The sequence below is a fragment of the Stegostoma tigrinum genome, chromosome 18, assembly GCF_030684315.1.
Source record: "Stegostoma tigrinum isolate sSteTig4 chromosome 18, sSteTig4.hap1, whole genome shotgun sequence".
In the NCBI taxonomy this organism is placed as follows: Eukaryota; Metazoa; Chordata; class Chondrichthyes; order Orectolobiformes; family Stegostomatidae; genus Stegostoma; species Stegostoma tigrinum.
This window is the reverse complement of record NC_081371.1, coordinates 21,241,851-21,267,312: the sequence shown is the minus strand read 5'-3', so window position 1 is coordinate 21,267,312 and position 25,462 is coordinate 21,241,851. Positions and strand designations below refer to the sequence as shown.

The 25,462-nt window shown below is 39.6% G+C and overlaps 1 protein-coding gene across 1 annotated transcript in view; it reads right to left on the bottom strand.

Moving 5' to 3' along the window:
• The window catches only part of LOC125460655 (ELKS/Rab6-interacting/CAST family member 1-like), a 730,867-nt gene that overhangs the window by 218,232 nt on the left and 487,173 nt on the right, over positions 1–25,462 (bottom strand). The window contains exon 17 of the mRNA XM_059652379.1: positions 4,405–4,552. Coding sequence (XP_059508362.1) covers positions 4,405–4,552 — 148 coding nt within the window. The remainder of the gene's footprint in view (positions 1–4,404; positions 4,553–25,462) is intronic.

Sequence of the window (25,462 nt, the reverse complement as noted above, 5' to 3'; positions counted from 1 at the left end):
TGAAGGTCACCTTCGGACTGTGAACAGCAACGTGTTATGTTGAAAGAAAAGAGAACAAGCAAACTGATATTTCTTTGAGGCTAGTCCTGGAGATTAATGACAGGTTGATTCTTGTTCAAATGATTCTGTCAGTGTTTCAAGTTCAGAAAGGCATCATGTTTAAACAGATGGGAGATATTTGAATATTAACTGGGCCTCACAGGGAGCTATGGTGCTAATTTGGCTTACAAAGAAAAGGCTTGAGATAAAAAACAGGAAGAGAAACTAAAGTCTGCACTGATTTTGAAATGTGTGTTTTTATCAGAAAGAGTGTAGCTGCCAAAGGTTTCATTGTTCCTTGGTTATCCTCTCATTACCAACTTATCCGAAGTTCAGTGGATAGAATCTCAGGTTTTAAGAGTTAAATGAGTACTCCTTGGAACTTACTGGAATCTATTTGCATTGACAGTGTCTTCAGAAACCAAGCAAGATACAACCCCATTTGCCTGTGATGTTATGGATTCTGGAAACAGCTTAAGTAAAATGTCAGTTATATATCTCGTATTTTTCTTTTGATTTATCTCTGAACCATGTCAGTTTGTCTGTCTTTGCATGAGTGGGGGCTAGAATCAAAAAAAGGTTGGATTTAGATCATAAACTTTAATTAGTTTACCTTGCTGTTTAACTTTGCTCAGCCAAAGCTACTGTATTCCTAATGAATTGTTAATTCTTTTATTTCAACTACAAAACCTGGTGTTCTATATCAATTATTCACGAAGTCTATTAATGGTTATTCACAAAGCCTGGATAGGAACCATTCGGGTGGATTTCAATGTCTTTATGTTTTATTGTGTTGCAATACAGGGATACGGAGGCTTATTTGAGTTGGCTATTTGTCTTCATGTAGTAACACCAGTTAGTGACACCCACGTCACATGAATGAATTTAAAAAAAACACGGTTTTCAGGTCAGTTGTACCTGGGAGATAACACACATGAAACGCAAGTGGAATCAAAATATCCATGTGAGGCTGCTTATCTTTATGTATGTGTTTGCTCTTCATTTATATATGGCATGGACCAATGGAATGTTTCTCTCCCAGCCTCAGGGTAATAGCACAAAGCATCTGATCAGGCTGAACAGTCATGGCATGATTGTTATCAAAGCTAGGGATTGATATTCTACTTGACCTATCTTTGGGAATCAGTTGCTACAAGACCAAAGGAATTTTGCATATTCTTTAGTCTGTCATGAGCAAATTGCAGCAACAGAAGGGCAATGCACAACAGTGTGCCGCTGATGTCACTGGAGCACCATGTAAGAGGTTTACATTTATATACATGTAGATTATCATGGAGTGCATGTTTTTCTCCACAATCATCTGCAGGAGGGCACCAAAGAAGCACAGGAGCATGACAAGTGAAGATTAGTACTGAGCGAGAAAAAGACAATGCAATAAAATCCAATTAACAAGCACACAGGCTCAATGAAGGAAACCTGAGGTGTTTTAAATGACTCACAGTTAAGAAAGGTCATCTGGGTAACAACAGATCAATACCCAGAATTCACTGTCAAGAGTAATAACTTGATAAGGCTATAAGAAGATGAAATATCGGATGGCCCACTTTTGGATGGAGAATCTAGGAGAGTCAGAGACTGCTGACCTTAAGATAGTGGGTCAGAGTGGCAGAGGTTATGAACCAAATGGTTGGCATCAAGAGACAAAGTCAGAGAGCTGCATAGGCCATGAAAGGTTTCTAGGTCTGGGAGCTAGAGTGAGAGTCTGTGATTGGCTGAGGGTCTGTAAGTGGCAGAGGCCTGCAGGATTGGGAGCAAGAGATGGATATTCACTTGCATTTCCTTAGTGTCCAGGGCTATGGGCCAAGAGCTGGAAGATGGGACTAATGTACATAGACCTTTGTGTCCACATGCTCACAATGGACTGAATGGCATTCTTCATAGCCATGAGTCTAGGAATCTATGAAGATAGGTCAAAGCGTAGCAGACACAGCTCCAAAACACTGACTCTATGTCAGGCCAGGCACAAACCTACTTTAAAACAAAATTTGCGATGCTATGTATAAATCAGGGCTCATTAACCAACCAACATTAAAGTGGAACATCTTCATCTTATTAGCTCAGTTGTATTTCAGCAAAAAAATTCTGTTGCATATTGCTGCCATGAGAGATCTTCATGTACCTCATAAAACTAATCTTAAAGATTTTAGTAGAAAGAGGTGGTAGTCACAAAGAAAGCATCTCAGGAAATAATAGGCACGCAGTCAAGGATTTTCTGCCTATTCCTTGGGAATGTCAAATTACAAAATCAGTCTTGCAAACAAAAAGCTAAGCTGTCCAGAAGGAAAATTTACAAGCTGGCTTGTAAACGTCTTGATCACTAAGACAAAACCACTAAAAAAAAGATGATTCCTCACATGGTCCAGCACAACCCAGTGGGGTCACATGATAATTTGTGACCTCTGGTACAAACAGCCCTAATATTTTGTGACCCTATCCGGTCGACCTATTCAAGGCATAACATCATCTAGAAATGCAAGCATGTATTGAATTATTTCCTCTCATTACTGTACCTCTTTTCCTTTCAGAAAATAATGCGACAATGGTGTCAAAATTCTATTTCTGTTGAATTATTGCTATGCTTTGGCCCAGTTCCATGTTCTTCTCAACTGCCCTCTCAAGGTCATCGAGCTCCTCAGTATTTGATTAATCAGTTTGTCCAGCATTTCCTTTTTGAGATGGAATTCTAACAGGGAGTAAACCCAATTGATAATGTAAATTTCTTCAAATCTGTCCAATCACCTAGATTGAAGACAGGTTGTTATGCATGGTAGGCTTCTGATGCAATTCCCACCTAAAAGAGAGCCATTGCTGCAAGGATGGTAAGTTCTGGCTGTGCTGCAGGAAATGTACTGAAGTACAAGAAAAAAAGCAAAAATCCCAGAATTTTTTCAAGTGCCCCAATCTCCCATTTTGCCAAGCCCAGCACTGTCAGCAGTGTTTGGGACTTATTGGAAGGAGAGGAAGCAATGACTTCAAAGTGCGACCTTAAATCCTTGCTGTTTGCTTGCCAGTGTTTACAACCTCCTTCTAAATGACAGGAACATTGTCAAATGCAGTAGTCTGGCAGGAGATGCTTCTGGAAGTGAGTTCATCACTGATTTTCATGTGGGATGTGAGGAAGGAGCAGCCAACAATACTCCTCCTGGGATAGGCAGGTATAAACCCAGGGGTGGCTCATTGTTTAAATTTCCCTTCATTTTTGACCATGGTGACTAAGGAGAATTTTCTCCATACTGTTCTGAGCCAACCATGTATGACATAACTCTTAAGTTTTGACAATGAATAAAACTGTACTGTGAAATATGTAGAAAATACCAAGTAATAAGACTACAGACTCCCTACAAATCACATACTTCCATTGCTCAGATGTCTCATTCTCGTCCTTCCCACAATCATAATCTGCAACACTTTCAAGACTCATTATAATACAGATCCTTCAACTCCTATCTTCACTATCTGTAGTAGTCCTCCTCCCATTAAGCCTGGATCTTTCCCTTAGCTCTAGCCCCACTTCTGCTGCTCACTGTTAAATCATACAATCCATTTCAGGCTCGGATTTCACCAGTTGTTCCTTTGTCTCCTAGATTAGAGTTATGATGTATTTTTTCACCCTTTTTAAATATAGCAGGCATATTAAATAAACAAAAAGAAAACATAACACAATTTGTAATGTCATAATTGTGCCTAATTTAAAAATATACGCACAGTGTATTCAAAACAAAGATGACTGTTACCTTGCACAAATAAACCTTTTTTAAGATTTAATTCACTAAGAGTTGGTTGTTTTGGTTTGTAAGGTACTTATTCGGGCAGAAATTCATTTAAAATAACTTGATATAGGGAACAAACAAGTTACATATATTTAGTGAAAATAATCTATTATTTTTAATATTCAGTGAAAAAATTTTAAAAATGTTATGTGTGTGCAACACCAGAATGAACAAAATTTTATAATTTATACTTATTGGTCAATTCAAAAACTACATAACAATTTCAGATATTTACGTTGGTCACCTTTTCAGAATGTATTCTTATATGAATAGATTATCTAGTATACTAGACAATTCTATCTGAATTGTGGTAACGTGCATTCACATGCTTACCAAACACCAATTGTCATGCTCACAACCTGACTATCACCATACTAGGTCACACATAACCCATTATTATCATCTGCTGTTAGAGTATTTCAGACAAATTTTGCTGCTTTTGGTGGGTTAATGTACATGCATTAAATGATGAAAACTTTATCTTGAAACACTGCTCCAAACCTTGAGTGATTAACATGCAATTCGTTAGCAAAACTGAGCCACTTGAAATACGTAGAACTGGATGGGCACTGACCTGCTGTTTGAGTTGCTGCACCAATCTATCTTTCTCTCTCTTTAGTGATGCTACCTCCTCCTGTGTCTTCTTCTTCTTGGATGAAGAGAGTTCCAGTAGGGCAATGTTAGCATCTTTTTCACTGATGGCTGCTAGCAGTGCTTCTTGCCTGAGAGGTAACCAGAAATAAAATAAATAATCCAAAACTACACACCCCTTTAGGCAATTAACACTAACTTTTCAAAATAAATTATAGTGGCCAATAATTATAAACATTTCTATTTTTCTATCATTATAAGCATAGTCTTGATTTTTAAACAAATTGCCTTGCTACTGACACTAAGAGTAAGTGTCAAGGCCACAGCAAAAATGCTCTTCAATTCCAATTTTAAAAACAGAAATACCATTGCAACGAAGTTTTTATTTAATGATGAACTCATTATTTGAGTGATATTCTCCATATAAACCTTTGACAAAAACACTGATGGAATGAAGTAAATATCACAAAATCTTTTTCTAGTATGACATTATGATTGCACTTTTTTTATACATCTCTTACAATAAAATGATGCAGAACTGTTTAGCTCTTCTCTCTCAAGCATAAATACATTGAAATATCTATATAAACTGCAAAATATTATAACCAAAATGACAACAGTCAACTCTCATATTCACCTGCCCCCACCACCTCCACCTTGATCTGTGTCAAAGAGATTGCTTATTCACTTTTTTGAGATTTCTAGGTTGCAAACCAATTTGTTATTGGTGAAAGTTTGAAGAATTGGTGGGTAGATTTTCTTCAATTAATCAGCATAGTATGCTACGATACTGAGTAATATTACTAATATTGACCACTTCCCAAGAAATAAGAAAATAAAGCCACCCAGGCTGTTTAAATAAACTTACATGCTACATGTTGCTAAATCATGAAGAACATATGAGTCGTATGGAAAAAGACATTTTTGCAACAGAAGAGTCCGCTATCTCAGGGATATCATACCACAGTAATAACCAATTTAGGAACACCAACTTGTGATCTTCAACTGAGATGTTCATGCGGTCACCAAAACCATTATTATATTATGGTACAAAGCAGTGGTCAAACCTTGTATGAACTATGCTTTTGTCTACATTTTCATAATGTATATCTATTTATCCAAAAATGTACAAATAAAACATATGCACACTTTTCCTGTCTGACACACTACACTTTCTGTATCATGTTTAATACTGAGAAAAATCACAGGCAAATATTCAATGCACACCTGTAGCTCATTGGTTCAAGTTTCATATTCATGAAACAAGTAGTAAATGTAACAAATAGAGAATTTAGCAATCAGCAAGTAAACAAACTACTAAGAAAATCAAAAGATTCTAAATCAAAAATGGGCTCTTGGCATCAACTAGGGCAGAATGGTGGCTCAGTAGTTAGCATTGCTGTCTCAGCGCCAGAAACCCGGGTTCGATTCCATCCTCGGGCGACTAACTGTGAAGTTTGCAAGTTCTCACCATGCCTGTGTGGGGTTCCTCCGGGTGTTCCGGTTTCCTCCCACAATCTGAAGATGTACAGGATTGGCAATGCTAAATTGCCCATTGTATTCAGGGATGTGTAGGTTAGGTGGGATGCCCTGAGGGTTAGCATGGACTCGTTAGGCCCAAGGGCCGGTTTCCACACTATAGTGATTCTATTCCGTGAAATATACAAGTGGAATTGATCAAGCTACTTCAACTATTTTGAATATAAGATAATAAAATGTGAGGCTGGATGAACACAGCAGGCCCAGCAGCATCTCAGGAGCACAAAAGCTGACGCTTCGGGCCCGAAACGTCAGCTTTTGTGCTCCTGAGATGCTGCTGGGCCTGCTGTGTTCATCCAGCCTCACATTTTATTATCTTGGATTCTCCAGCATCTGCAGTTCCCATTATCACTGACTCAACTATTTTGAAATTCCTTTTGGCTATCACCAAGCAGAAAATTGCATTTTTGGAAATAAGATTTAAGGCATTGTCATTACAAAATATACAAGAAACAAATAAACATAGGTACACCATGTCATGTTCTGTGTTTAAAACGTGTATTACAATCTTTTATATAGGAAATCAAAAGTTCTCTGTAAAGCCAAGTGTTTGAGTTAATGAGCTTCTCAGGACGATCATTGACAGCTGAAGCACTCAACAACTACAGTTCCCAGCAAACATCTGTATCTTCAATGCACAAGGAGCACAGTCTGTGTATAGCTGTGGAAAATTGCTCCGTTTCAGTATAACATTCTGCAACTAGTTTGCGCATGACCAGAAGATTCTTACTTCTTAGGGTACAAAACTAATTAAAAGGTTTTTTTCAAATAAAAAGATCAGACGATATACTAAAGATTCTGATATACGTTTTGACAGTGACTTTTATTTTATTGTCAATAGGTAACAAGAAAGATCAAGAATTAGGCAGGCAAAAAAAGGAAGCTGAGACAGAAAAAGAAATAAATAACAAGACAGACAGAGATATGGATCAGAACAGGGTGGCTACATGCCCAATATCCTAAGTGTCAAATTGACATCAAATTGACAATGATGCTCGCTCTTGGCAAGAACTTGCACGTGGTGTCTGTTAACATTGGGAGACTGCTGTGCTGCAACTACGACATAATTCTAGCGAAGAGATTCTTCCAATCCTAACACCTGCCTTAGGTGTACTGGGTGGGTAGGAATGCTCTCACTGTGCTGAAAGATGTCACCAATGTCCAGTCACTTGCCTTTATTGTCTGTGTTCAGGGGATTTTGCTAATCCCAAGGTGACAAGCTGCCTGCAAGGTAGCATCCATTGCGAACACTACTGTTGACTATGCACTTTCCCACTGACAACTTAATTCTGGCAGAGACGGCAATGCACCATCTGCCCAACATTTTAGATAAATGATCTTTCAGCAAAACCAAAAGAAACACGTACTGACACCTGTCAGGAAGATGCAATTAATCCAGATAATTTCTTCTGTTTCTGAACCCATTTCAGGGTTCAGAAATCGATTTGCCTTTCTAGAACAGTGACTGAAAGAGCTTCTTAACACTGTATTTACTGAGTAAACTGTGTCTGACAGGAATTCAGATACAACTGTGCATGTTCAGTGGTATATTTACAAGTACCAGACAGCTGGGCGAGAAGATGACATGAACATCTTTTCGCACTTCAATGAATAAATCCATTGGCTAAAGTGTTTTCTTTCCAGAAAGACAATTTCTGGAGAGAAATCCATTTGTTTCCTTTACTGGTGCATACAGCCAAGTATGTGTGGCTTTTGGGTTAGTTTAGAGGCAGAAACATTTATATTATAAATAGTATACGTTAGCCAGTCTTGGAGTTTGACTGAACAAGTTTTGCTTTACAATTAACCAAGAATTTCAAATTTATTTTTAAAAACTGTTTGACAGATGTCTTTAGTTAAATCTTGATAGATAAGGTGCGCATGAATTGTGAGATCTGAGATGGGATTTCTTAAAAGCATTGGACCTGGTTCCACTTGCTTGTATGCATAATGCTCAGACCTCTGTGTCATTGCACATGGCAAAACAAAGATCAAGCACTTCTACAAAATTAACTGGCCATCTCAGTAACTGGGAATTTCACCACAATAATATTGTGACCTGTTGACTAATGATACTCAAACAATAATGCAGAACTCCAGCATCAATCATAGTACTATATAGGGATGAACATAGGAATGAGAATATAAAAAACAAAGCAGAACATACGGTTGAAAAATGAGTTCCCTGTCAAAAGAATCTTCCAGCTATGCCTGATCTTCACTTTCCTACATACAATGCAACCCAGGACTGTGTAGTATACTTACAAACAAATGGAGACAGGTCCAATACAGTTATGGTATCACATCAAATCTCACAATTCAGGTGCACCTCAGACAAGCTGTAACTAAATATTGTTGGGGAAAACTGCATGAACAAAGAAAGAAGATACTCAGTAGTCTCGAGTGGACCCGTATATAGGAGTCATAGCTTGTGGCCTTAAGGGATGAAGCAATACTTAACATAGAACTAATCTAGCAGAATGACACATTATATAATTCATAGAGAAATTTATCCTCTTAAATTAATATAAGCATTATCATCGGAGTTCTACTCTTAAGACTTCAATAATTTTAAAGATGTTAACCAAATTAGGTCTGACACACAGTAAAAGTGCTTATACCTCTACTCGTAATTATTACTGCGTTCTTGTTGTGCTAGTTTTGCCAATTTAACTTTGTTCCTTTCAGTTAATCTACAGGAGTTATTTGAACAAATATTGTCAAATAGTTTGACTACAGGAATTTTATTTGTGCATTATGCCAGAGAATAATTTGCAGCCACAGGCAACTGCATTGACAACAGATGTTCCACAAATTTGCCCTGTACAGGAAAACTCTGCTGGGAAACCAACAAGGAATACCATTGCCCTGATGCATTCTCAGGCAAATTTTTGGTTCAGCAAATGAAAGTTAACTGATGATCTAAACGCTGCAGAGAAGGAACTTCCTGCATTTTAAATGCTGACGTTAACTCAGAGTAAGTTCCACAGGCGGAAGCGGTGTATCAGGCTTTGCTTTCGGCATTCTGTGAACAGTTTTTTGATTGATGAAGAACATTTTAGTGCAGTTGCAGCAACTCTCATGTAATTGGTATAAATATGAACGTCCAGCTGAAATGCCAAAGACCCTGCACTGCTCTCAATGCATTGCTAAAGAGTCCAGTCCAGTAACTCAATGGCATTAATGTAGTGTCTTTATACCAGGCATTTCAGAAAAATTGAGGTATTCAAATGAAAATTCTAATTAAGTTATTGAAAGACATAAAAGTCATTTTAATAAATTAATGGAAAAATATTGATTTCTGATATGTTTTACTTTTGTTTAATATCTTGTTTTGAACATTACTGGTTGAAATTTGTACATGTCTCAAATTTATTTGGATTCTCTGGCATCAAGCAGTATAGCAGCCGATTATCAATTAAGCCCAAGCAGGGTCATCAAATATATTAGGCCACATTTTTGCTCCCCGGATGGAGAATGCAAACTGGGTGGCTTCTTGGCTTGCCACATTTCCTTTCAGAGATAGAGGCCCACCAGATCGGCTTTTCCAGGCTAGTGGGTGCTGAGGCCCAAACTGGATAGCCTGCCTTGTAACTCATTGGCCCACTGCCTCAGAAGCAAACGGGAGGTGGGTGCAGGGGTCAGTGAGTTCCAAGGCAGGCTTTTTAAAAGCTCTGCATCAGTTATCTGGAATATCGCCCCAGTTTGTTTGGTTAAATATTACACACTCTAGCCAATGCTCCTCAGTCCCCATAACACTATCCACTCCTCCTAACTCATGAACCCCATTCACATGGCACTTTGTAAAGCCAAACTAATGTAATCTATACTGCCATGATTTCTACAGCCACAGGTCAGCTTAATACAAACGCAGGCCCCCCTCCACCCAATATCCTTTAACCATTAAATCCAACTCATCAAGTATTCAACATGGGTGGACCTGAAGGGCCCTGATTAGGTAAAACAAAGTTAGGATTTAAACATCAATCACAGCTTTTACTATCATTAAAAAAAAGACATTCACAAAATCTTATTTAAACTTTAAAGCCCTTTAATACGTAATCTCTCAGAAAAAAAGACAATTATGTAACTAAATTAAATTCTTTAATAATTAAGTAATATATAATATATTAAAATATATAATGAATATATAACTAAATACTTTAATAAGCTCCTTGAGCCGTCAAGGAAACTATGAACTTCAAAAGTCCTTACGGGATATTTGTCAGTTGTGTACAGCAGCTAGACATTACTCAGGATATAATAACAGATATTCTTTCAACCATGACTGACACAGGCACACCATTTTTTAAAATATATAGTTTAAAGGATTGGGGATTTAAAGAACTTCACTGATTAACAGTTCCATAGATCTTATGCAGCTTTTATGTCTCCTCCATAAATTTGTAGCTCCCACTGTTACATGAAAAATGGGTTCTGTTTGAACTCAGCACTGCTGGGCCCTGTTGCATTTGAATTATGTGTAGGTCACACCCTGTCCTTTTCTCCTCCCAGTGAAAATGGAATGTGTCAGAAAGCAGGCACGGTCTGAGTTTGATTCACATTTTTAAAGTTCATGAAGCCTCCCTGACTCTGCAAAAATCCCGCCCATCACTCGCAGCTTGTTGAGGCAGGCTGGCTAGCTCCAGACAGTCAAGATTACTCTGCATAAACAGTGCTAAGGGAATGTATTTCTCCCTCTAGGATTTGCACTTTCTGAGCAACAAACATGCTGGAAGCAAAATCTTACTCTCCTTGAGATCCAGTTGGCTCATTACCAAACCCTAGTGGTAAAATGCTCGCATAACATTTACCCACTGGTACACTTAGGTAGGATTTTCATGTCATGAATATTTATAAAGCCAATTCCTATCGTAAATGGTAAAAAACAGGCAATTTGTGTGACACCTTTCTTATTCTCAATACATAGTAAATCACTTCAAACTCAACAAAACTAAATTGTGTTCCTGGAGTAAACAGAGCTTAAGTTAGGCAATATGCTTTGTGTATGATATATTTTACATGTATACACTAACTGTAAAATCCAGTCAGTTGCATCTTCAAGTGGTTTCATTTATGTTTTCTCCAGCCACCTTTGGCTTATATTTGAAACCTGAAACATGAACAGGACTACGCTGGTGTAATTACACAAAACAGGAATTTTATTTATTTGTCTCCAATGAGGTTTGATATGAGTGGTTCAAGTAACTAAGTTGGAAAAGAAACACATGGATCTGAATATTAGTGCTGAGGTCAGGATCAAGACACTTGCATACTTCATGGTCCCAAAGCTAGTTTGAATCACCACCTGATGTCCGATGTGATTTCCAACGAGCTGAAAAATTTGTGGCCAGTGAGTACACTCTCCTGGTGAGGCCAATTGAGGTACTGTCTGAAGATTTTTGAATTGAAACTAGCCACAGATGCCAGACTACACTGTGGTCAATGTACAAGGGCTGGGGGAGTCAAAACAGATTGATGGATTGCTTAGCTCTAGCTTGCTGCTGCTAGGAGAGCACATCTGTGCCTGGGCTAGGTTTTTGCTTCAGCAGGGCCCCACATGTACAGACTGGTCTTTACAGGTCTTTAGTGACACTAAATTAGTTACCCCGGTGCATGTGTATTGCTAGTCATTATTCCGAGCCCCACCACTGTCACGGTTCAGAGGCACCAATATGTTGGCAAACCAGCACATCAACTCGTACCTGCAACTTCAAGGTACATTTGACTGCAATCTGGCCTGTGTAGCCATTTAGAAATTCAGCCTCACATTTCCATTCCAAAGATCCAAGTTGGAAACTCTTGCAAAGCATACCTGTCTCATCTGTCCTGTTAAGGGCCTTAAGTGCAAGGTGGTGCAAGGACAGTAAATTATGATATTTGCTGCAATTCTCGCGGAACCGTCCTCCTTAAGGCAAGTGATTTCGTAGCAAAGACTCAAATCAATTGAGGAGAGGTAAAGAGGTAAACTTGTTACAAACCTATCAAAAAATCTTTCATCTGCGTTTATTCACGCCAATGTTCTTTAATTATGAATGCACACAGTCACATTCATAACTGTGCAGAGATGTGGAATTCAGCTTGATAGGGAGATAGGCAAAGTGGAGTTGTCCTCTTTAAAACAGAGGAAGTGAAGATTTAATCTATTTTAAAAAAACTGTTCAAAATTATGCAGGGTATCAATTATGGCAAAGAAGGAGAAACTGTATTTCTTGGCAGAAGGTCAGTAATCAGAGGCCACAGTTTCAAACTAATTGACTAAATAAAACAAAAGGTGGCAGATTTGTATGCACAGTAAAAACCTGACCACCAATTCTGCTGGTGGACACACATTCAAATTTGAACTATGCAGGCTGTTTCTTGCATCTCGGATATCTTTGACTCGTTATACATTTTATTTCTATTTACTGTTTTTTTCCCACATGATTTCTGCAACACTATATTGTTAATTGTAGTAAAGCAACATTTATACTGACAAAGGAAAAGCAAACTATTGTTGATGCTTTAAATCCAAAATAAAAACAACAGAAAGAGCTGGAAGTAATTACTAAGTTTGTGCAAAGACAGGAAGAAGAATGACACTGGACTTTGATGCTGTTGTGAGTAGCAGCAACCAACTCCTTAACTTAGGCAAAATACTTTGTGTATGATATATTTTAAATGTATACACTAATTGTAAAATCCAGTCAGTTGCATCTTCTAGTGGTTTCATTTATGTTTTCTCCAGCCACCTTTGCCTTATATTTGAAATCTGAAACATGAACAAGTCTATGCTGGTGTAATTACACAAAACAGGTCTTTTATTTATTTGTCTCCAATGAGATTTAATATAAGTGGTTCAAGTAACTAAGTCTCAATAAGAAATGGACATGTGTAAGCTCGGGTGTGTGGGTTTAGTCATTGTTTACAATATTTTATTGTGGTTACATAGTTACAAAAGTAAAGATTTAATATGTACTTTTTGCAAGATTCATCCTTATTATGATTGTATGTTTCTTAAGTGGTTATGATTGTATGTCTCAGATAATTTTCATATGCAGATATAGCCATCCAACGGAAAGGTTTGAAAACGCCTCTTCAAGAGCATCTCCCAAACCGACAACTTCCACCATGTAGCATTAAAATGGAATCAGACATACAGAAAGTCACATCATCATGATTTTGAATCAACATCCTGGATTTGGCTACCTTAACAGCATTGTGGGAATATCTTCACCATATGGGTGCTATAAATCAAGATAATGGCTCGCTATCTTCTCCCGAAGGTTAATTATCAATGAGAAATAAATGCTGGCTCCGTTGGCAAAGCCCACATCCCACGAATAAATGAGAAAAGAGACATGATCAAGGTGTTTGGAGAAGAATAGCCTTGAAGGTTGTTCTGCAAAGTTAGACTAAAATTCTATCAGTGAAGCACAAGCACCATTTCATCATTGTTCTAGCGACAGAAGCGGATCAAGAAACTTAAACTCTCAGTAGCCTTTCAAGTTGGGAAATACATATGTAATCTAGTAGACAGGCACATCAGTGTACTCCACATTTGATGTGATGATTTTACGAGAATGTAAGTGGATGCATTTCACAATATTGTTGCCTTTTAGACCAAAGTAGTTACAAAATGATTTTACTGCACTTGAAACCTTGGATAATTAGTTTCAAAATGTCACAATGAGGCAAGAATCTACTTAAATTGATTTACTATCTTCAAGAATGCAGACTGAAGTGATGACAATGGCCATCAATGACAATTACATCGTCTGAAGATTCATGTACTGAAGATTTTGCAATTGCTCTTCACGTTCGAGTCTTCTGGGAATTCCATGAAGAAATGATAAATTTCAGACATATTTCAAAAGGATAACGAAGCAGTATCGATAGGTATGACTATTAGGTTAGAAAACAGCAACATAATGATAAGCTGTCATATTAGTACTATTTCATGCAGGTCCAAAACTCTTTAATAATTCTTGTAAAGTACTCGTGAAGTACTTATATCACTGAGATAAAGAAGCGTCTCAGCCATATCTTGACACTCAGTGTTTGAGCTTGCTTAGTGCTTCTGATATTAATATTAATACTAAGATGATTTTTATTTGTTAACGAAGGTCTTCAGTGACTGTCACCACGTAGAGAGTGAAGTATGAACTTACTGATAACTGTAAATTCATCCATGATCTTTAGCTTCTACAAACTAATAAGAGGAGTAGGTCATTCAGCCCCTTGAGCCAACTCTGCCAAACTAACAAGGTCATGACTTAACAGAATATGGTCTCAGCGCCACATTCCTGAATAAAATGTTCAATCGCTGTAAGTCAAAAATCCCTCTAACTCTGCTTTAAAAACATTCAATGTTCCTGCCTCCTTGCTCTCTGAAATTCCACAGTCTTACAATGCTCAGAGAAAAAAAACTTCACCTTCATCTTAAATGAGGGACCGCTTACTTTTAAACTGTGTCCAATAGTTCCAGTCTCTCCCACAAGTGGCAATGGATGTTCAGCATCTACCCTGTCATAGCCCCTCATTTTATGTATTTAATAAAAAAAACCACTTCTCGTTTTATAAACTCCAAGCACATCTAACCTTTCCTCATAAGGTCGCACCGACATTTCAGGAATCTGTGATGCAAACCTTCTCTGCACTGCTTCTAACAAAATTGTCATCTTTCTTGAATGTGGTGACCAAAACTGTACACAGAAGTATGCATACGGTCTCAATGATAGCAAAACATTCCTCCTTTTATATTCTATACTCTATTTCCCCTGCTGTAGTATCCTTCTAAAGATTTTGGTGTTTTTTGCCCCCTCAATCTCTCAAAATGCAAACATAAGAGCAAAAGTGAACCAGGTGGCACTTAGAATCTGTCCTACCGTTTTGTTAGGTCTTGGCTGATCTTTACCTCTGTTCCACTTGCTGTGTATCCGTTTTTTATAAATTTCAATATAGCTCTCTCGGTCCGCTCCTCTACATTCAGTTAGAGATAGAAAGGACCTTCAGAGAAGATGTCCTATATGTACCTTTCAGTCAACTATGCTAATTCTTTGGATTTTTTGTTGATCTCCAGTGACAGAAGTTGACGAAAATTCCAGAAGTTGCTTCTAACAATGCATTTAAGCCTAATTTCTGTCCAACAGAATTATTGCCTTATTGACTAACCATAGAACATTTCATACTGAGAAGAATATCCACTAAACTTCATTGTAATATTGCTGAGTGATATTTGTAACAACAGCAACTAGGCAGATGGTTCAAATGTTTTCTTCTTTCTCCCGCTCTGTTTCACTCAATGATGCTGGTTATTTTGAGAGGCTTTAGAATTAACGTGAATTACTCTAGTAAATTCTTTGGCACCTGGATGATCAAATGAAGGAAGTGTACAAGAGTAAAGCAATAACATCTATTGTGCTGCAACACCAACATGATAATTCAAGCCTGTGTATTTCATATTTGTACCCTGTTCCTGACGCTAAGAAAAGTAGTCAACCTGAAGATATTGACAAAGATGAAGAGATGAACAGAAATGACCTGTGCAATGCAAGTGGCAGAGTCAATGACAGACATAGGAATAGGCAGTGTTTGAACAAGAAGGCACAGAAGTTGAATAAGAGATGTTAAAGGAAACTTAACATGAAAATCAAAACACTGAAAAGAGGGATCATTTAGTGTAAAGGAAGGGCAAAGTGAAAAGAGGGAGCTGATCTCAGCTGTAAAACAATGGTGGGGTGAGGCAGCTGATAACTAAAACTTTAAAACAGTGTTGGAATTGGAAAGGGTTATACTCCTACAGTGAAGGAGGTACTGGATTATTTAAGGAGACCATGATGTTAGCTGGCATGACCTATTTAAGATTGAAGTTGTTGATAGAGAAGACTCTGTTTGTCAGGAAACAGACATTCTCTGTATAGAGAGAGTTGGTAATCATTGACTGCCTGAGGGGCTCAAAAAGGAAAGAGAAGTCGAGAGGAGATTTGGGAGAAATTCCTGTTTAAGTGATATGATCAAATCCTGACCTGGTTCCCTAAATGTCACCTCCAGGGGAAATCAGTGAAAGCTAGCAGTTATCACCATTCTCAGTTAAATAAACATACAGTCAATTTAATTCTTCCTTTATATGATGTACTCTATGTTTATTTAATAAATCATACATTGAAAACAAAAAAACATTAAAAATATGTTTTCTTCAATTTCATAAACAAAACTACGACGTTCATTTGACTGTGGTTAGTGGAGGTTGTTTGTGCTTCATTCAGAAAACCCAGAAGTAGTGGTGCTCTCATTTTCTTAGATAAAAGCTCGGTGTAGATAAACTCTTATATTTATACAGTACCTTTAACAATAAAACATCCTAAGGTGCTTAAAGGAGCTCTTTCAAATGAAATATGGGATCAAGGCCTGAGACATGTTATATACCAGACACCTAAAAGTATATTATGGACACAGCCTGGATCCTAACTTCCACATTTTTTAAAAGGCAAGTGTAAGACTCTGTTCCAGATATGATTTGATTGATCCACAACTACGTTTTAAATAAAACACACCTTATTCTGAGCAGTTAAAATACAACAGAAAGAAGAACTGGCATAACTTTATTGAAATACTTAACAAGATAATATATTATTTAATTACTAATCACCAACTGTTCCAATACAAGCAGCATCCCATAAACACTCCCATGGCAAAAAAGTGATTCAGCAGCAAATATACAATTATTATTCTCACATGCTGTCTCCCTCCAGTCAATAAGAAAGAAATACCAAAACATTTACCCCTTTTGATTTTCAAGAGGAAGCCTACCTAAAAAGACATACTCTAGCAAAAGAGAACTCAAACTTTTAGTTCAAGCAGCCAATAAAACCAAAATTCTTTTGGGTCTGAGTGAGTCTGACTCTGCCCAGTCATGATTCTTTTGTCTTGCTGAAAGAAGCACCCGGGGAGAACTCAAAGCTGTTTATCAACTGCCTGTCTAAAGGAGACGTTTCTGCTGTGACAAGACTCCTCTGCAAGAGTAACAGGACAGAACGCATCTCTCAATGGCAATTATATCATCAAATATATTACGGCAGATGTCTGAAAGTTTCATAAGGTGAGATATACTTTTCCTTTCTTTATAAGTGGGAGATAAACAGGAATTCAACGCATGCTAAACTGTACAATGCTCTGGTTCGGCCTCAAATAGACAATTGTGTCTCATTCTGAGCAACACAGTTTAGGAAGGATGTGAAGGCATTTGGAAAGGTTTTGTAATGGTTCACGATAATGGTACCAGGTATGAGGAACTTCTGTTATGTGGACAGATTAGCAAAGCTGGGAAAATAAGAGCAAGATTAGGCTATTCAGCTGTTTGAGCCTATGCCATTCAATATAATCATGGTTGATCATTCAACTCAGAAATAGCAAGAACTGCGATGCTGGAGTCAGAGATAACACAGGTTGGAGGAAAACAGCAGGCCAGGCAGCATCAAAGGAGCAGGTAAGTTGATGTTTCAGGTCAGCACCCCTCTTTAGCAATGGTGATATTCAGGGCTGAAGAGATTACCAGAGGGTTGCAACAGGGGAAGAAATCCACTGAGGTCTTTCTGGAGGGAAGAAGTCAACTTCTTCAAGGTGGGCATCGTTGGAAGATGGTTCACAGTGGGATTGCAAGTCACTCAGAAACAGGAAGAACAGCAGATGTTAGATGCAAAGATAACATAGTGTGGAGCTGGAGAAACACAGCAAGCCAGGTAGCATCAGAGGAGCAGGAAATTGATGTATTGGGTTAGGACTCTTCTTCAGAAGAAGAGTCCCAACCCGAAATGTCAATTTTCCTGCTCCTCTGATGCTACCTGGCTTGCTGTGTTCCTCCAGCTCCAAACTGTGTTATCTCTGATCATTCAACTCAGTGACCTGCTTACACTTCCTCCCCATATTCTTTGATGTATTTAGCCCCATTGACTATATCTAACTCCTTCTTGAAAACATTCAATGTCTTGCCCTCAATCACTCACTATGACAGAGGATTCCACAGGCTCACTCTTCTCTGGGTGAAGAAATTTCTCCTCATCTTAGGCCTAAGCTTGGAAACTACTTTTCTAGTTCTCGAGACCCTAGTAATTGGGGACATCCTTCTTGCATTTACCATGTCAAGTCTTGTAGAATTGTATAGGTTTCATTGAGCTACCCCTCATTCAACAAAACTCTATCTTCACACATCAGCCTTGCCATCCCCGAGATCAGTCTGGAAGATCTTTGTTCCGCCCCTTCTATATCCAGAACATCCTCCCTCAGACAAGGAGACCAAAACTACACATAATTCTCCAGGTGTAGTCTCTCCAAGGCCCTGGATAATTGCAGGAGATAATCACTCATTGCTATGAAGGTTAACATATCATTTGCCTTCTTTACCACCTGATTCACCAACATACTTACTTTCAGCAACACCCAGGTACCATTGCACCTCCCTCTTTCTTAATCTATCAGCATTCAGATAATAAACTGCCTTCCTGCTTTCCTGCTATGGTGGATAACCTCACATTTTATCTGCACAATAATTCATCTGCCACACATTTGCCCACTTACTCAACTTGTCCAAGTCACAAGAACGTATCACTGCACCTTCCTCACAGCTCACCTTCACTTCAAGTTTTGTGTCATTTGCGAACTTGGAGATATTGCATAAAGTCCCCCTATGTAAATCATTCATACATTGTGAATAGCTGGGGTCCAAACACTAATCCCTGTGATGCCCCACTCCTCACTCCATGCCTCTTGGAGACAAAACTGTTTATTTCTATGTTTTGTTTCATGACTACCAACGAGTTCTTCATCCATGTCAGTACACTACCCCCAATCCTATGTGCTTTAATATAACATGCTAATCTCTCATGTGGGTCCTTATTGAAAGTTTTCTCTAAGTCCAAGTAATCATATCTACTGACCCTCTCTGAACAATTCTACTAACGACATCTCAGAACATGCCAGTAGATATGTCAAGCACAATTTCATAAATCCACACTGACTCTAACCGATCCTTTCACTGTTTTCTAAGTGTTTTGCTGTTAAACTTTTCTGAACGGACTCTAGCATTTTCCCCACGACAAATGTTGAGCTAACTGGCTTATAATCCCCTGTTTGCTTTCTACCTCCTTTTTTAAACAGTGGGGTGACATTAGCAACCTCCAATGCATAGGAATTGTTCCAGATTCCACAGAGTCTTGAAAGATGACCACCAATATATCCAATATATCTGGAACCACATTCTTAAGTGCTTCGGGGATGTAGATCATCGGGCACTAGAAATTCATTGATCTTTAATCCTATCAATTTCCCCAACACCATTTCCCTGCTAAATACTGATTTCCTGCAGTTCATCCCTCTCCCTGGATGCTGCATTCTCTAACATTTTTGGAATATTATTTGTGTCTTCCTTTGTGAAGGCAGAACCAAACTAGATATTTAATTGGCCTGCCATGTCTTTGTTCCCTATTATACCTTATGCTGTTTTTGGCTGTAAGGGACATATATTTTTCTCTACTCATCGTTTTTTCTTCACATAGCTACAGAAATAGTTACAATTGTTTTTTTGTATTTTCCCCGCAAGCTTACTTGCATGCTCTATTTTCACCCCCGAATCAATTCCTCAGTTCACCTTTGCTGAAATTTTAACCACTCCCAATCCTCAAGTCTGCTGCATTTTTTGCCAATTTTAATTCACTTTCTAGGATCAATTTCTATCCTTTGTTAGTCATGGTGAGGCCACCTGTTTCATTTTCTTTGGTGTCAGACAGGAATGAACAATTCTTGCTGTTCCTCCTAGCACTCTTTAAACATTTGCCATCACTTAAAAAGATGATGGTGGATAAGCAATGTTTCCCAATTTCTCACGCCCATCCCACACCTCATTCCATTGTAGTTTCTTTATTTAGATTCAGGACCTAAGTGTCAGAATCAACCACGTTACTCTCCATCTTAATGCAAATTGTTTCATATTATGGTCACTCTTCATGAACAGTTTAGAAGAAGAGATTAGAAGGAGATTTGGTAGATGAGTAAGGTTCTGGACAGAGTTGATAGAGACAAATTATTTTCACTGGCAGAAGAATTGTGAACGAGAAGGAACATGTTTAAAGTAAGTAGCAAAAGAAACAAAAGCAAAATAAGGAATATCATTCTCACACAGCAAGTGGTCAGAATTTGCAATCCACTCCTTGAGAATATGATGGATGCAAAGTCAATAATGTACTTGTAGCTGATGTTAACAAAGAATAGCAAGTAGATGGAAAAAAGGAGGAGTCAAAATCTTTGGAAAACATGGCACTAACAGTACAGGAGCAGAAAGAGAAACCATGCACATTTGGAACTTTGGACATGACTGGATAGATAAGAGTGAGACTAGCGAAAGGCAGTCCCATCCAGTTGGGTGGCAAGAGGGAAATATTCGAGGAGGATTGATGGGTCAGTGTGTCAAATGCGGAGGACAAGATGAAAAGGAAAAGCAGGAATATATTACTTTTGTGACAGTCACATGCGAAGAATTAACCATCTGTCCAATTTCATACTGTGCCCCTGTACTACTGTAACACAGGTAGAATTGAACAGAAGACTAGCAAACTGGACAGGACAACGTTTGCTGGCTCCTGGCATGCAGAAGTAGATCTTATGCTCCTTCACAAAGAAACAGCTTTGGGGGCCAAAATCTCTCCTTGCTGTGAGTTCCCACTTCTCTGGCATCAACAAGACTCAACTTAAATGTAGTAAGCCTCTACACTCAGTGAGGTGAGATATACAGTCTCCTGAAGGACACTCCAGGGAAGATGGACAGGTCAAGGAGGTGGGATGAGGTTAGTAGGTGGATGGGGGTGCGGCTTGGGGTGGGAGGAAGGGATGGGTGAGATGAAGAACAGGTTAGGGAGGCAGAGACAGGTTGGACTGGTTTTGGGATGCAGTGGGTGGAGGGGAAGAACAGCGCTGGTTGTGTGGTGCAGTGGGGGGAGGGGACGAACTGGGCTGGTTTAGCGATGCGGTGGGGAAAGGGGAGATTTTGAAACTGGTGAAGTCCACATTGATACCATTAGGCTGCAGGGTTCCCAGGCGGAATATGAGTTGCTGTTCCTGCAACCTTCGGGTGGCATCACTGTGGCACTGCAGGAGGCCCATGATGGACATGTCATCTAAAGAATGGGAGGGGGAGTGGAAATGGTTTGCGACTGGGAGGTGCATTTGTTTGTTGTGAACTGAGCGGAGGTGTTCTGCAAAGCGGTCCCCAAGCCTCCGCTTGGTTTCCCCAATGTAGAGAAAGCCACACCGGGTACAGTGGATGCAGTATACCACATTGGCAGATGTGCAGGTGAACCTCTGCTTAATGTGGAATGTCATCTTGGGGCCTGGGATAGGGGTGAGGGAGGAGGTGTGGGGGCAAGTGTAGCATTTCCTGCGGTTGCAGGGGAAGGTGCCGGGTGTGGTGGGGTTGGAGGGCAGTGTGGAGCGAACAAGGGAGTCACGGACATGTCCATCACGGGCCTCCTGCACTGCCACAATGATGCCACCCGAAGGTTGCAGGAACAGCAACTCATATTCCGCCTGGGAACCCTGCAGCCATATGGTATCAATGTGGACTTCACCAGTTTCAAAATCTCCCCTTCCCCCACCGCATCCCTAAACCAGCCCAGTTCGTCCCCTCCCCCCACTGCATCCCAAAACCAGTCCAACGTGTCTCTGCCTCCCTAACCTGTTCTTCCTCTCACCCATCCCTTCCTCCCACCCCAAGCCGCACCCCCATCCACCTACTAACCTCATCCCACCTCCTTGACCTGTCCGTCTTCCCTGGACTGACCTATCCCCTCCCTACCTCCCCACCTATACTCTCTCCACCTATCCTCTTTCCTCTCCATCTTCGGTCCGCCTCCCCCCCCTCCCTATTTATTCCAGAACCCTCACCCCATCCCCCTCTCTGATGAAGGGTCTAGGCCCGAAACGTCAGCTTTTGTGCTCCTGAGATGCTGCTTGGCCTGCTGTGTTCATCCAGCCTCACATTGTATCATCTTGGATTCTCCAGCATCTGCAGTTCCCATTATTCCTGAAGGACACAAATGGGTTCCATTTATAATTCATGACTGGGTGGGGTCTGAAATTTCAAACAGTCTTCTGACTTGAAGCTTGCAAGGATCACAAACCTTCTGTTAATGGTGGAGGCAACTTCCAGTACTGCCATTTTTCTCCTGAGTTTGGAGTGTGATAAATGTTTCCCTTCACAAACAAAAATTTGCTTGTGGATATTGCCTAACTTTTTGAATTTTAGTCACATCATCAACAGAATCAAACGGCAAGTGCAGTCTTATCAGTAAACAACTTTACAGACGACGTAACAGAATTGCTGCTCTCAGAAGTGAACAAAGACTATTTGATTTTACACTGCGGGTTTCTTCCCCCATAGGAGAGTAATACAGCAAGTTTGGGAGAAGACGGGAGTAACAGTAAATTCAGTAAGGAAGGAGGTGAAGTGTATTTTGTCTAATTTAAGAAAAATTGCTACAAAGTTACAATGTCCGAAATAAATTTGTACAATCTTATGAGGAAGCGTTTGGTAGGAAAAGTACTAGAGGTTTATTCAACTGTTTCAGAGGAACTGTCTGTGGATTACTATACCATTAAGACAATCAGACTTATATGGAATTTGCTCGAGGAAAAGAGAGGGCTGTTTAATGAAGCTTGGACATGGTTTTGAAAACCATAAGGGAGAGGAATTTAACTTCTTATCGGAAGAATTTAAAAACACCATTCCTTTAGGAATCAGGTCCCATTTAAAAGCCTATTAAACTTAAAACAGAGGAAGCCACATTTTTGGCTGATAGTTACGAACTATCCCATCAAACACATAGGTGGCAGCAAACCCTTGTTTGCAAATCCAAGAAGTTGTAAAGATATGCAACCTGAAAGTGAAAGATAACTAGTATGAGAAGGTGTGTCAAAACTTAAAGGATGGATCCTTCTCAGAGAGTGAGAGACAGTGGGAAGAGATAAAAATGAGTCAAGTTCCTCTTGCCAAAAACAGCACGTGTGAAAGCTGACAGGTGCTGGTAAAAGACAACCAACAGCTTCATAAAAATCAGAAGAACTGCGGATGCTGGAAATCAGCAATAAAAACAGAAGTTGCTGGAAAAGCTCAGCGGGTCCGGCTGCATCTGTGAAGAGAAATCAGAATTAATGTTTTGTGTCCAGTGACTCTTCCTCAGAACTGTTCTGAAGAAGGCTCAACAGAACCAAAATATTAACTCTGATTTCTCTTCACACATGCTGCCAGACCCGCTGAGCTTTTCCAGCAACTTCTGTTTTTGAAGCCATTAGCTTTCATGGGCAGGTCGAGATTTCTCCAGAAAATGCTGTACCAATAAGTGATGTTTGTAATAAACCAATGCAATCCAATTTCTTTACCGCGGGTGTAAACTCCAGCAAAAAAGATTGTGGAGTTTTATATTTGAGGGTGAAATAGCTACATTTTTGTTTGATGCACAAAGATTGCTATCCTTCAGGACATGGGCTTAACTCGAAGTTTAAAGTTGGTACAACATTAAACGTTCCTTTCCAGACAATTTTCTAAATAAAAGTGTATCAATACAGGCTATTAATCAAAATTGTTCATTATTTCCACTATGTAGATTGAATTTTAACAGACACTGGGTCTGGTTTTGTTTGAAGTGGTGTTGCAAATGTCTATTGATCAAGTTGATTTCATACTAAGATATGTCCTTACAGGATAGAGTAATACCATCTTCAGAGACAGTAGGTTCTGAAATTGACAATACACCACAGAAGTCAATGAATATTGGAGACTTTGCAGTGGAAAATACTATGGTAGCCATGAAATCATGTGGGATGGTAGTAGGGTGATGGGGACTCCATCAGTTTTTCATCTCCATTCTGATTAAGTCAGTGTTGGGAAGGCCAGTGGACAGCCTTCCCACTCTGGCACCGTTAAGGCCCAGAAACAGCAGATAATGCCCAGATAAGGACCCCTGCATTCTGTCACTGGCATGAACCTGGCTTCATGGGGAACATGCAAAAGTGTGCAGATGACATGATATGGATTCCCTCATTCAAAGGCACTCTGTGAAATTCCTCCTACATCACTTAACTCTGGCCTGAGCAGCTTTGCAATCCTGGATGTCCAGTGGATGTTATTCCAGGTTCAGCCACTGCCTTCCTGCTAGTGTGACTTTGCACTTGAGCTACCAGCCACGAAATTCCCACTCCCAGGGTCTTGATTCAATGCAAGGCCCACTAGTGACTCTAAACTGCCTAACAGGTACATCATGTCAGCAGGTCTTCCCAAAGGATTCAGTGCAGGTCTTCCATTGGCTCTCGAGCTGTCGGCCAAACCTAATCGCCTGCGTAAGGTCCTCCCGTGTTTTGACAAAAGGTGGTCCAAACTGTGAAAATCTCAGACTTATGGGTAAAGAGCCCTTGAGATTTAAGTGTGATATCTAAAGATTATTAGCAGAAGCTGCAAACAAATTGGATCCTCTTCGTCTGAAATTGCTGCAGATGCTGTACCTAGATATTAAAACACAATACAGCAGCAGTGCTCCAGGCTAAAAGACAAACTTGTCTGTCTCCTCTCCACCTATCTTCTACTCTATCAATTTTCGATCCACCTCCCCCCTCTCCCTATTCATTTCAAAACCCTCTCCCCCTTTTCTGATGAAGGGTCTAGGCCTGAAACATCAGCTTTTGTGCTCCAAAGATGCTGTTTGGCCTGCTGTGTTCATCCAGTTCCACATTGTTATCCAAGACAGATACTGCCGTAATCCAAAACGTCACTGATGCTGTTACTATGGAACTGCAAGGCCAACATTGGGGACATTGGCAGCAGCTTGTATGTTAAGTAGAAATTCTTCTTGTCCTTAGTCCCAGGGCTGGATTTTATGGCTCCTCAGTCAGGTGTGCTTTCAGTTGGGTGTAGGGGACATAGATGATAGTTGGCTACCCTAGCACCACCTGACCATTCCCAAAAAAGTTTCCATCTTATAGTGGGCAGGCCGACATTGAAATCAGAAACCTACATAGCAGCTTTCTTTAAAAAAAACTAATGAGCATTTAAGCTTGTGAACGTGTAAATCGACCCAAATAATAAAAGCAAAAACTACTGCAGAAGGTGGAAATCTGAAACAAGCACAATAAATGCTAGAGAAACTCAAGAGGCCTGGTAGCATCTGAAAATCAAAAATCATGTACTGGTCCCAGAACGGTTAACTGTTTTGCCCTCCACAGATGCTACCAGGCCTGTTGAGTTTCTCCAGCCTTTCCCGTGTTGGACCTAACTAATAAACTATCCTCAACATAAGAAGTTTGGCAGCAGCAGGTGGGTGAAATTCAGAAGGTTGTTCATTTTGTGGTAAATGTCGGAAGGAATGGGATCTTCAGGGCGTGGACGACTAGTGCAAATTGAGGCTCCACCCAATCCTTTTATTCTTTCCAGCCTGACCCATCCTCCCAGACCCTCCTTAAGGCTGCTGATCTTTTTTGCCCTA